Raw genomic sequence first — 12,101 nt, 5'->3', positions numbered from 1 at the left:
TGTCAGCGAGCACATACTCACTATGTCTGGGTTACATAACCGCTTGACTCAGCTGGGAGTTAATCTCCCGGATGACGCGGTCATTAACAGAATCCTCCAGTCGCTTCCACCAAGCTACAAGAGCTTTGTGATGAACTTCAATATGCAGGGGATGGAAAAGACCATTCCTGAGGTATTTGCAATGCTGAAATCAGCAGAGGTAGAAGTCAAGAAGGAACATCAAGTGTTGATGGTGAATAAAACCACTAAGTTCAAGAAGGGCAAGGGTAAGAAAGCCTTCAAGAAGGACGGCAAGGGAGTTGCCGCGCCCGGCAAGCAAGCTGCCGGGAAGAAGCCAAAGAATGGACCCAAGCCCGAGACTGAGTGCTTTTATTGCAAGGGAAGTGGTCACTGGAAGTGGAACTGCCCCAAATACTTAGCGGACAAGAAGGCCGGCAAAACAAAAGGTATATGTGATATACATGTAATTGATGTGTACCTTACCAGTACTCGTAGTAGCTCTTGGGTATTTGATACCGGTGCAGTAGCTCACATTTGTAACTCAAAGCAGGAGCTGCGGAATAAGCGGAGACTGGCGAAGGACGAGGTGACGATGCGCGTCGGGAATGGTTCCAAGGTCGATGTGATCGCCGTCGGCACGCTGCCTCTACATTTACCTATGGGATTAATTTTAAACCTCAATAATTGTTATTTAGTGCCAGCTTTGAGCATGAACATTGTATCGGGATCTCGTTTAATTCGAGATGGCTACTCATTTAAATCCGAGAATAATGGTTGTTCTATTTATATGAGAGATATGTTTTATGGTCATGCTCCTATGGTGAATGGTTTATTCTTAATGAATCTCGAGCGTAATGCTACACATATTCATAGTGTGAGTACCAAAAGATGTAAGGTTGATAATGATAGTCCCACATACTTGTGGCACTGCCGCCTTGGTCACATAGGTGTCAAACGCATGAAGAAGCTCCATGCAGATGGACTTTTAGAATCTCTTGATTACGAATCATTTGACACGTGCGAACCATGCCTCATGGGAAAAATGACCAAGACTCCGTTCTCAGGAACAATGGAGCGAGCAACCAACTTATTGGAAATCATACATACTGATGTGTGCGGTCCAATGAGTGTTGAGGCTCGCGGTGGCTATCGTTATGTTCTCACCCTCACTGATGACTTGAGTAGATATGGGTATGTCTACTTAATGAAACACAAGTCTGAAACCTTTGAAAAGTTCAAGGAATTTCAGAGTGAGGTTGAGAATCAACGTGACAGGAAAATCAAGTTCCTACGATCAGATCGTGGAGGAGAATACTTGAGTCACGAATTTGGCACACACTTAAGAAAATGTGGAATAGTTTCACAACTCACGCCGCCTGGAACACCTCAGCGTAATGGTGTGTCCGAACGTCGTAATCGCACTCTATTAGATATGGTGCGATCTATGATGTCTCTTATCGATTTACCGCTGTCTTTTTGGGGCTATGCTTTAGAGACTGCCGCATTCACTTTAAATAGGGCTCCGTCGAAATCCGTTGAGACGACACCATTTGAGTTATGGTTTGGGAAGAAACCTAAGCTGTCGTTTCTAAAAGTTTCGGGATGCGATGCTTATGTCAAGAAACTTCAACCTGAAAAGCTCGAACCCAAGTCGGAAAAATGCGTCTTCATAGGATACCCTAAAGAAACTATTGGGTATACCTTCTACCTCAGATCCGAAGGCAAGATCTTTGTTGCCAAGAATGGATCCTTTCTAGAGAAAGAGTTTCTCTTGAAAGAAGTAAGTGGGAGGAAAGTAGAACTTGATGAAGTGTTACCTCTTGAACCGGAAAATGGCGCAACTCAAGAAAATGTTCCTGAGGTGCCTGCACCGACTAGAGAGGAAGTTAATGATGATGATCATGAAACTTCGGATCAAGTTGCTACTGAACTTCGAAGGTCCACAAGGACACGTTCTGCACCAGAGTGGTACGGCAACCCTGTCTTGGAAATCATGTTGTTAGACAACGGTGAACCTTCGAACTATGAAGAAGCAATGGCGGGCCCGGATTCCGACAAATGGCTAGAAGCCATGAAATCCGAGATAGGATCCATGTATGAAAATGAAGTATGGACTTTGACTGACTTGCCCGATGATCGGCGAGCCATAGAAAATAAATGGATCTTTAAGAAGAAGACAGACGCGGATGGTAATGTGACCATCTATAAAGCTCGGCTTGTCGCTAAGGGTTATCGACAAGTTCAAGGGGTTGACTACGATGAGACTTTCTCACCGGTAGCGAAGCTAAAGTCCGTCCGAATCATGTTAGCAATTGCCGCATTCTACGATTATGAAATATGGCAAATGGACGTCAAAACGGCATTCCTTAATGGTTTCCTTAAGGAAGAATTGTATATGATGCAGCCGGAAGGTTTTGTCGATCCTAAGAATGCTAACAAGGTGTGCAAACTCCAACGCTCGATTTATGGGCTGGTGCAAGCATCTCGGAGTTGGAACATTCGCTTTGATGAGATGATCAAAGCGTTTGGGTTTACGCAGACTTATGGAGAAGCCTGCGTTTACAAGAAAGTGAGTGGGAGCTCTGTAGCATTTCTCATATTATATGTAGATGACATACTTTTGATGGGAAATGATATAGAACTCTTGGACAGCATTAAGGCCTACTTGAATAAGAGTTTTTCAATGAAGAACCTTGGAGAAGCTGCTTATATATTAGGCATCAAAATCTATAGAGATAGATCGAGACGCCTCATAGGTCTTTCACAAAGCACATACCTTGATAAGATATTGAAGAAGTTCAATATGGATCGGTCCAAGAAGGGGTTCTTACCTGTGTTACAAGGTGTGAAATTGAGCTCAGCTCAATGTCCGATCACGGCAGAAGATATAGAAGAGATGAGCGTCATCCCCTATGCCTCAGCCATAGGTTCTATTATGTATGCCATGCTGTGTACCAGACCTGATGTAAACCTTGCCGTAAGTTTGGTAGGAAGGTACCAAAGTAATCCCGGCAAGGAACACTGGACAGCGGTCAAGAATATCCTGAAGTACCTGAAAAGGACTAAGGAAATGTTTCTCGTTTATGGAGGTGACGAAGAGCTCGTCGTAAAGGGTTACGTCGATGCTAGCTTCGACACAGATCTGGATGACTCTAAGTCACAGACCGGATACGTGTATATTTTGAATGGTGGGGCAGTAAGCTGGTGCAGTTGCAAGCAGAGCGTCGTGGCGGGATCTACATGTGAAGCGAAGTACATGGCAGCCTCGGAGGCAGCACATGAAGCAATTTGGGTGAAGGAGTTCATCATCGACCTAGGAGTCATACCCAATGCGTCGGGGACGATCAAGCTCTTCTGTGACAACACTGGAGCTATTGCACTTGCAAAGGAGCCCAGGTTTCACAAGAAGACAAGGCACATCAAGCGTCGCTTCAACTCCATTCGTGAAAATGTTCAAGATGGAGACATAGATATTTGTAAAGTACATACGGATCTGAATGTAGCAGATCCGTTGACTAAACCTCTCCCTAGGGCAAAACATGATCAACACCAGAATTCCATGGGTGTTCGATTCATCACAATGTAACTAGATTATTGACTCTATTGCAAGTGGGAGACTGTTGGAAATATGCCCTAGAGGCAATAATAAAAGCAATTATTATTATATTTCCTTGTTCATGATAATTGTCTTTATTCATGCTATAATTGTGTTATCCGGAAATCGTAATACATGTGTGAATAACAGACACCAACATGTCCCTAGTAAGCCTCTAGTTGACTAGCTCGTTGATCGACAGATAGTCATGGTTTCCTGACTATGGACATTGGATGTCATTGATAACGAGATCACATCATTAGGAGAATGATGTGATGGACAAGACCCAATCTTAAACATAGCATAAAGATCGTATAGTTCGTTTGCTAGAGTTTTTCCAATGTCAAGTATCCTTTCCTTAGACCATGAGATCGTGTAACTCCCGGATACCGTAGGAGTGCTTTGGGTGTACCAAACGTCACAACGTAACTGGGTGACTATAAAGGTATACTACGGGTATCTCCAAAAGTGTCTGTTGGGTTGACACGGATCAAGACTGGGATTTGTCACTCCGTATGACGGAGAGGTATCACAGGGCCCACTCGGTAATGCATCATCATAATGAGCTCAAAGTGACCAAGTGTCTGGTCACGGGATCATGCATTACGGTACGAGTAAAGTGACTTGCCGGTAACGAGATTGAACAAGGTATTGGGATACCGACGATCGAATCTCGGGCAAGTAACATACCGATTGACAAAGGGAATTGTATACGGGGTTGCTTGAATCCTCGACTTCGTGGTTCATCCTATGAGATCATCGTGGAGCATGTGGGAGCCAACATGGGTATCCAGATCCCGCTGTTGGTTATTGACCGGAGAGTCGTCTCGGTCATGTCTGCATGTCTCCCGAACCCGTAGGGTCTACACACTTAAGGTTCGGTGACGCTAGGGTTGTGAAGATATGTATATGCAGTAACCAGAATGTTGTTCGAAGTCGCGGATGAGATCCCGGACATCACGAGGAGTTTCGGAATGGTCTGGAGGTAAAGAATTATATATAGGAAGTGCTGTTTCGGCCATCGGGACAAGTTTCGGGGTCACCGGTATTGTACCGGGACCACCGGAAGGGTCCCGGGGGTCCACCTCTCTCTCGCGTGCAGACGCTCGGCGAAGCCCTGCTGCACGTGACAACTGCATCCAACACCGCGCCGTCGTGCTGCTGGATCTTCATCAACCTCTCCTTCCCCCTTGCTGGATCAAGAAGGAGGAGACGTCATCCGCTCCGTACGTGTGTTGAGCGCGGAGGTGCCGTCCGTTCGGTGCTAGGATCTCCGGTGATTTGGATCACGTCGTGTACGACTACCTCATCCCCGTTCTTTGAACGGTTCCGCTCGCAATCTACAAAGGTATGTAGATGCATCCGATCACTCGTTGCTAGATGAACTCATAGATGGATCTTGGTGAAACCGTAGGAATTTTTTTTGTTTTCTGCAACGTTTCCCAACAGCTTCATCCCACAATGCCGCCGAATCAAGATTGGACTAGTAACGGTAAGCATATTGAACAAAATCAACGCCCACAACTACTTTGTGTTCTACTCGTGCATAGTAACTACGCATAAACCTGGCTCTGATACCACTGTTGGGGAACGTAGCAATAATTCAAAATTTTCCTACGTGTCACCAAGATCAATCTATGGAGTCATCTAGCAACGAGGGAGGAGTGGATCTACATACCTTTGTAGATCGCGCGCGGAAGCGTTCAAGAGAACGGGGTTGATGGAGTCATACTCGTCGTGATCCAAATCACCGATGATCCTAGCGCCGAATGGATGGCACCTCCGCGTTCAACACACGTACGGAGCAGCGACGTATCCTCCTTCTTGATCCAGCAAGGGGGGAGGATAGGTTGATGGAGATCCAACAGCACGACGGCGTGGTGGTGGAAGTAGCGGGATTCCAACAGGGCTTCGCCAAGCGCTGCGGGAGGAGGGAGATGTGTCACAGGAGGGAGAGGGAGGCGCTAGGGCTTAGGTGCGGCTGCCCTCCCTTCCCCCCACTATATATAGGGCCAAGGGAGGGGGGGCGCAGCCTTGGCCCTTCCTCCAAGGAAGGGTGCGGCCAGGGAGGAGTCCATCCTCCCCAAGGCACCTAGGAGGTGCCTTCCCCCTTTAGGACTCTTCCTTTCCCTTATCTCTTGGCGCATGGGCCTCTTGGGGCTGGTGCCCTTGGCCCATATAGGCCAAGGCGCACACCCCTACAGCCCATGTGGCCCCCCGGGGCAGGTGGACCCCCGGACCCCTTTCGGCACTCCCGGTACAATACCGATAATGCGCGAAACTTTTCCGGCGACCAAAACAAGACTTCCCATATATAAATCTTTACCTCCGGACCATTCCGGAACTCCTCGTGACGTCCGGGATCTCATCCGGGACTCCGAACAACTTTCGGGTTACCGCATACTAATATCTCTATAACCCTAGCGTCACCGAACCTTAAGTGTGTAGACCCTACGGGTTCGGGAAGCATGCAGACATGACCGAGACGTTCTCCGGTCAATAAGAGATCCCACTGTTGGTTCCCACATGTTCCACGATGATCTCATCGGATGAACCACGATGTCGAGGATTCGATCAATCCCGTATACAATTCCCTTTGTCTAGCGGTACGATACTTGCCCGAGATTCGATCGTCGGTATCCCGATACCTTGTTCAATCTCGTTACCGGCAAGTCTCTTTACTCGTTCCGTAACACATCATCCCGTGATCAACTCCTTGATCACATTGTGCATATTATGATGATGTCCTACCGAGTGGGCCCAGAGATACCTCTCCGCTTACACGGAGTGACAAATCCCAGTCTCGATTCGTGCCAATCCAACAGACACTTTCGGAGATACCTGTAGTGTACCTTTATAGCCACCCAGTTACGTTGTGACGTTTGGCACACCCAAAGTATTCCTACGGTATCCGGGAGTTGCACAATCTCATGGTCTAAGGAAATGATACTTGACATTAGAAAAGCTTTAGCATACGAACTACACGATCTTGTGCTATGCTTAGGATTGGGTCTTGTCCATCACATCATTCTCCTAATGATGTGATCCCGTTATCAACGACATCCAATGTCCATGGTCAGGAAACCGTAACCATCTATTGATCAACGAGCTAGTCAACTAGAGGCTTACTAGGGACATGGTGTTGTCTATGTATCCACACATGTATCTGAGTTTCCTATCAATACAATTCTAGCATGGATAATAAACGATTATCATGAACAAGGAAATATAATAATAACCAATTTATTATTGCCTCTAGGGCATATTTCCAACAAGTTGTTTATGGAGGAAAAAAATACAGCCAACCAAGCCAATCAAGCAACTAAAGTACAACAGGGTGAGTGTGCGGTGGCAACAATGCTACACTTACGGACTGCCAACCCACGGTAAACATCTACGCGCGGAGTGGGAGCCAGCTGATTGGCGCTCAATTTTTCACTCTGCGTGAACTGCGGCACACGCCGCTCTCTCATTCTGCCACATCAGTGCGTAGCCAGCTTTCCGGAATAGTTGTGTGTAAGTGTATCATTTTCGATGCGGTGGCACCGTAGCGCCGGCGAGCTAAATGAGGCGAAAGGGGCCTAGCTCGTGGGTACGTGGACCTGGAGCCCCCTCGACCGGCCATGGACGCAGGAGGAGTCTCGGGTCCATGGCCGCGAGGCTGAACTCGCCCCTGCGGGGTGGGTGTGGGGTGAGCACGCGCGCAACCAAGTGCCGGCATGTCCTCATGATCCTTCCCCTCTTGAAAATTAGGTTAGCGTTCACCTGATCATGTATTTGTTTAACACGAATTATTATGATTTCCCTTTTGATGACCGTGGGTGTATAAAATGGTTGGCATGCCCTTATCATCCCCCCCCCCCCCTCTTGGAAAGCATTCGTCCTCAACTCTGGCTGGACTTCATACAAAGAAAAATAGGCTAGTACCAAGAAGCAATGCAAGGTGTTTATGAAACACATAAGTTTAGCTTTCACCTTCGCAAACTTCTTCAAATGCTTATGAATGTCAACATGATGTTTTGTTTGACTGAAGAACTTCTTTCAACTAACATTTTCACGGAGTACAAACTTGTAAACAACCATGACCATGTACATATCATCCTCCTTCTTTTGGAGAAAAGTCGCCCTCGACTTCACTTGATCTAAAAATTTGAAGAATATTTTTTGAATTCTCAAACAATTTTTTAAATTGACGAACATTTTAGAAAATTTGAACGCTTATATAGCCATGAATTTAACAAAAATCATAAACATCTTTTAAAATCTGGCACTCTTTCTTTACAATCTTGAACATTATTTAAATTAATGCACTGCCCCTTTTGTTGAAAAACACCAACTAGAAAACCAAATCAGCTGTAGAAGACCATCAAACGATCTGCCCACGACGCACTGGGTATGCATTTGCTTGAATATTTGTACAGTTCCCGAGCTCCACGCATTCCCCATGCATTTTTTTTTTGAGTGGTCCGCACTCCCCATGCATGGGTCCTGGTTTTCAACGGCGGTTTCTGGGCTCGTTTTATGAGGCTGTGTTTTGGTTGCGACCTGGTCCTACTCAATGGTGAGTCATGGTAGTTCATGCAGCCTTTTTGCCTACGTGTTAGCACGCTCTCGATGCTTTATCTATTATGTAAAATACTATGTTTTCTATATTTGGAGCCTCCTGATGCGCCGAGGGTTGTGGGGTTGCTGGGCCACCTGTAAGGGTGTATCGTTCGTTAAGGTTCATGTTTTTTTTTATTTTGTCTCAGTGTTATTTTTCAATTTCCATCTATCACATTTTAATTTATGAAAAAAAATTAAAATTTAAAAATATTTTATAAAATTTCTGACGATTTTTTGAAAGAATTTTTTTGAATTCATGTTTTTTATTAAAGCTCACGAGCATTTAAAAAGTCTGTGAACATTTTTAAATTTGCAAAATTTATTTCGACTCTTTGAATATTATTTAAGTATCTAAACAATACTTTTAAAATGCATGATTTTTAAAATTACGAAACTTTATTTCAAATTGGTGAATATTTTTAAAATATCTAAACATTATTTTGAAATTGCATGATTTTAAAATTTTGAAAATTTTATTTCAAATTTGTGAATATTTTTGAAATATCTAAATATTCTTTTTTAAATGCATGAATTTTGAAATTTTCAATTAGTTTTTTAGAAAATCTATAAAACTTAAATCTGTGAACATCTTTTGCTTTAACAAACTTAAAAACTATGCCCCACTTTTTATAAGATGGCACTAGCAGAAAAAGACATTAAGCGAGGAAGTGGAGCACGGAGCTGAACCGAGCGAGCAAGAGCTTCATCGGCAATTTCACAGTGTCGGCGTGGAATAGGAGCTCCCAAGGGGCTCACACAACAACCATTTGCTGGCACCCATGTGTCTAATGTGTAAAAGAACACGACAACCATGCACCAAGCAAACCCACTCCCCTCGCATAACAAACTAAAAGAACGCTCGTGCGTTGCAACGAGGCCACATTAACTTTAAGAGTTCAATATTAATATTCTTATACATATCAAGTGACATTGACAACCTTTTTTTATCATCAAATCCTCTTACACACACTCTCCCTCCCTCTTCCTCACCCTCTCTCCCCCTCTCCCCCTCTCTCTAACATACACACTCACATCCATCTTATTGGGTACGGGACCATAATTCATCTATTTACACACACACACACACATACACGCTAGTGCATAACAATATGGATTATGTGTATTATATTTGTCACGACAAGTGAGGGAATTAATTTCATGTAAATCGGCCAGCCACAGCTCCAAGAATACGCGGAGGAGGTGGCCCGGGTCGGCGTCGGCGCCGTCCGGCGCGGGCCACGGGCCCGCTTCCAAGTGCGTCTGCGCGCCGGCCACCCACGCCGGGTCCTTCAAGTGCCGCTTCCACCGCACCAACTCCCAGGGCCACGGCCACGGCCAGGGCCAGGGAAGCCGCCCTTCTTCGCCCCCTTCGCCGGCCGCGGCACCCGGCCTCGCCGTCCTCGTCCTCCGGCACCGTTGCGACCCAGTGATGCAGCCCAAGTATCGACCTCGAGAATCGAGAACGCTCGATAACATAGAGGGAAGGGATGATCATATACATGTCATAAGAAAGGGAGTTTATTTACTGCTCCCTCGATATATTGTTTCCTTTGTTTGGAGATTGATTACCATCCGTGAGTTAAGGGTAAGGTTAATGTGATTGAGCGATTTTTTTGAAAATCAATTATTTTTTCTAATTAATGTGATTGAGTGATTTAAGATAAGGTTAATTAATTTAGATTTGATCTTTAGAGATTGTTCGTGATTAATTCTACATTACTAAATAACTTGCGCCAGTATGAAAAATTCTGATCTGTTTAGATTTCTTTCATTGTGTGAGAGGATGACGCGAAAATAAACCGATGAAATGGGGGAGGGGACGAAAAAAATCTACGAAAAAAAACCAGCAAATGTAGGAGGAGGTACCAAAAAAACTATGAAAAATGGGACGAAAAAAAGCTGAAAGCGAGACTACCAATTGCTCCATTAGGAATAGAGATACCATCTAGCTGCAGCACAACACGATGCACAAAACAGAAGGAAGAAAAAGAAGGCACCACGAGATGAGAATTAAAACCCAATCCAGCGGTACTAGAATTGTCTTTCGACCGGCCCATAGAAGCCCATGCGTGGGGGTGGTGGACCGGTGCGGGGCCGTGGCGCAGAGGAGAGGAAAGGCCTAAACCCTAACCCTAAAGAAAAAAAAGACTCAATCGATCCCCTCGTCTCCTGTCCTCTCCTCGAGCCGGCGGCGGAAGCGGAAGCAGGTCTCGACTCGAAGAAGCCCTCCGGGATGGCGACGGCGCTCCCCATCCTTTCCAGAAGGCTCGCCGGCCGCGCCCTCCGCCCATCGCTGGCCGCGGCGGCGACGGCGGCGGCGACGCAGCACCAGCCGGCGACCGCTCGCCTGCTCCACTCGACGGTATGCTGCCCTCACCCCCCACGCCTCCCCCGCTTCTCCGACCCCTAGCTGACGGCGGCCATGGACGAACCATACGGCTTCGGTCCCGATTTGCTAGCGTCGCCCCTTTCAATCTCTAGGGGACATCACATTATCGGAACCCTAGCTCTAGTAATACGGATTCGTCTTGGGTTTCATAATGCTGTTTCTCCCTGTCTGTCATTAACCATGGATGACTTGCTGCAGACGAAGATGCAGAAGGGCCTCATCTCATCCCATGCCGAGCCTAAGCGCGAGAGCCCTGTCTGGTATGTTCTCCAGCCCGTGTTCCGCTCGCTCTATACCTGCTTCCACTCTTGGTCTTGGTTACAAGGACTGTACTAACCTCTCTCTCTTGAACTGCCTTTTCTGCAGGCGCTTCTATCGTAGGGCAAAGTGGTACCATTTGCTCATGATGTATGGCCCAGCATTTGTGTTTGGCTATGCGTCCATGTGGGATCGGCCTGATGGCAAGAAGGAGCCGGCGCCAGATCAGTAGTTAGTTCTTATGATTATTATCATCAGGGTTGCGCTGTTAGACTAAATTATCTGTCATGTTCACTGAGGTGGTATGTTATGGTAAGGCTGAACTAGCTGTGATTAGGTGGTATCTTTTGGTAAGCTTGAACTAGCTGTGATTAGGTGGTATCTTTTGCTAAGCTTGAATTAGCTGTGATGAGGCTCGATGTTAAGCTAAGGCCGAACTAGCTGTTATGAGCTGGTATGTTAAGCTAGGGTTGAACTAGCTGTTATGAGGTGGTAGGTATGTTATGGTAAGGTTGAACTAGCTGTGATGACAGTATCGTGTTCATGCCATTTGCATTGTTTGATGAATGCAAAAAATGCACTGAATTTATATAGCACTCTCAGCTGATTTGGCCGTCTCAACTAGTGATTCATCTTTTTGTGTATTTGTATAATCTTCAGTATCAAGAATCTTTCTCCGCTGCATCAATCCATTGCATTTGCCATGTGTTTCTCTTTTGAGTTTTGTTTAGACCTACTAGGTTGTTTTCGCAAATGCTCTGGGTTTTGTCTGCATGTGTGTGTGTGCGAGAGAGATAATCTGGTTTTTGTGACTTGGCAGTACATCTTCATGCACCAACAATCTTTCGAGAGAAAGAAGATCCCTGGATGTAACTTTGAATCCAGTCAAAGCCTTCTGTCTCGGTGTCGTATGAACCATCTTTCGACTGAATAAGGGAGGGGACTCTTTTGGGGTTGTTTTGATTTTCACATGCTTCATTTGCTTGTTGCCCATAAACCTGACTTGTAGGTGCTCCCTCTGTTCCTAAATATATGACGTTTTGGCAGTTCAATTTGAACTGTCAAAATGTCATATATTTAGGAACAATTATGAGAGAACTGTAGCATATTATCCTTGATTTTTCTGTGATCCTCCGATCGCGCTCGGGACTGCAGACTTCATACAAAAACACTGCAGGAGAACTTTTCGGAGGCGACGGCCATCACCATTGTGCAGAAAAGTACTCCACTCAAGATAGAAAGAACTGGATCCTA

At 45.6% G+C, this 12,101-nt stretch overlaps 1 protein-coding gene across 1 annotated transcript; it reads left to right on the top strand.

Moving 5' to 3' along the window:
* The first annotated feature begins 10,328 nt into the window (after positions 1-10,328).
* LOC147993145 (uncharacterized) lies at positions 10,329-11,436 on the top strand. Its single transcript, XM_087533574.1, has 3 exons — positions 10,329-10,562; positions 10,788-10,849; positions 10,956-11,436. Exons 1-3 carry the CDS (start codon positions 10,434-10,436, stop codon positions 11,077-11,079), a joined length of 315 nt encoding a protein of 104 aa, XP_087389700.1. The 5' UTR covers positions 10,329-10,433; the 3' UTR covers positions 11,080-11,436.
* Positions 11,437-12,101: the final 665 nt, after the last annotated feature.

Source organism: Triticum urartu, chromosome 1A, assembly GCF_056163025.1.
Source record: "Triticum urartu cultivar PI428250 chromosome 1A, HENAU_Tu73, whole genome shotgun sequence".
NCBI classification, from domain to species: Eukaryota; Viridiplantae; Streptophyta; class Magnoliopsida; order Poales; family Poaceae; genus Triticum; species Triticum urartu.
This window is presented reverse-complemented; position numbering and strand designations above follow the sequence as displayed.

What these genes read in the sequence shown, in the direction of transcription:
- LOC147993145 (XM_087533574.1), top strand. Translation starts at nt 10,434, where the DNA reads ATGGCGACGGCGCTCCCCATCCTTTCCAGAAGGCTCGCCGGCCGCGCC. An exon ending in CTCGCCTGCTCCACTCGACG is followed by an intron (nt 10,563 to 10,787) that starts GTATGCTGCCCT and finishes GACTTGCTGCAG; the next exon opens with ACGAAGATGCAGAAGGGCCT. An exon ending in AAGCGCGAGAGCCCTGTCTG is followed by an intron (nt 10,850 to 10,955) that starts GTATGTTCTCCA and finishes CCTTTTCTGCAG; the next exon opens with GCGCTTCTATCGTAGGGCAA.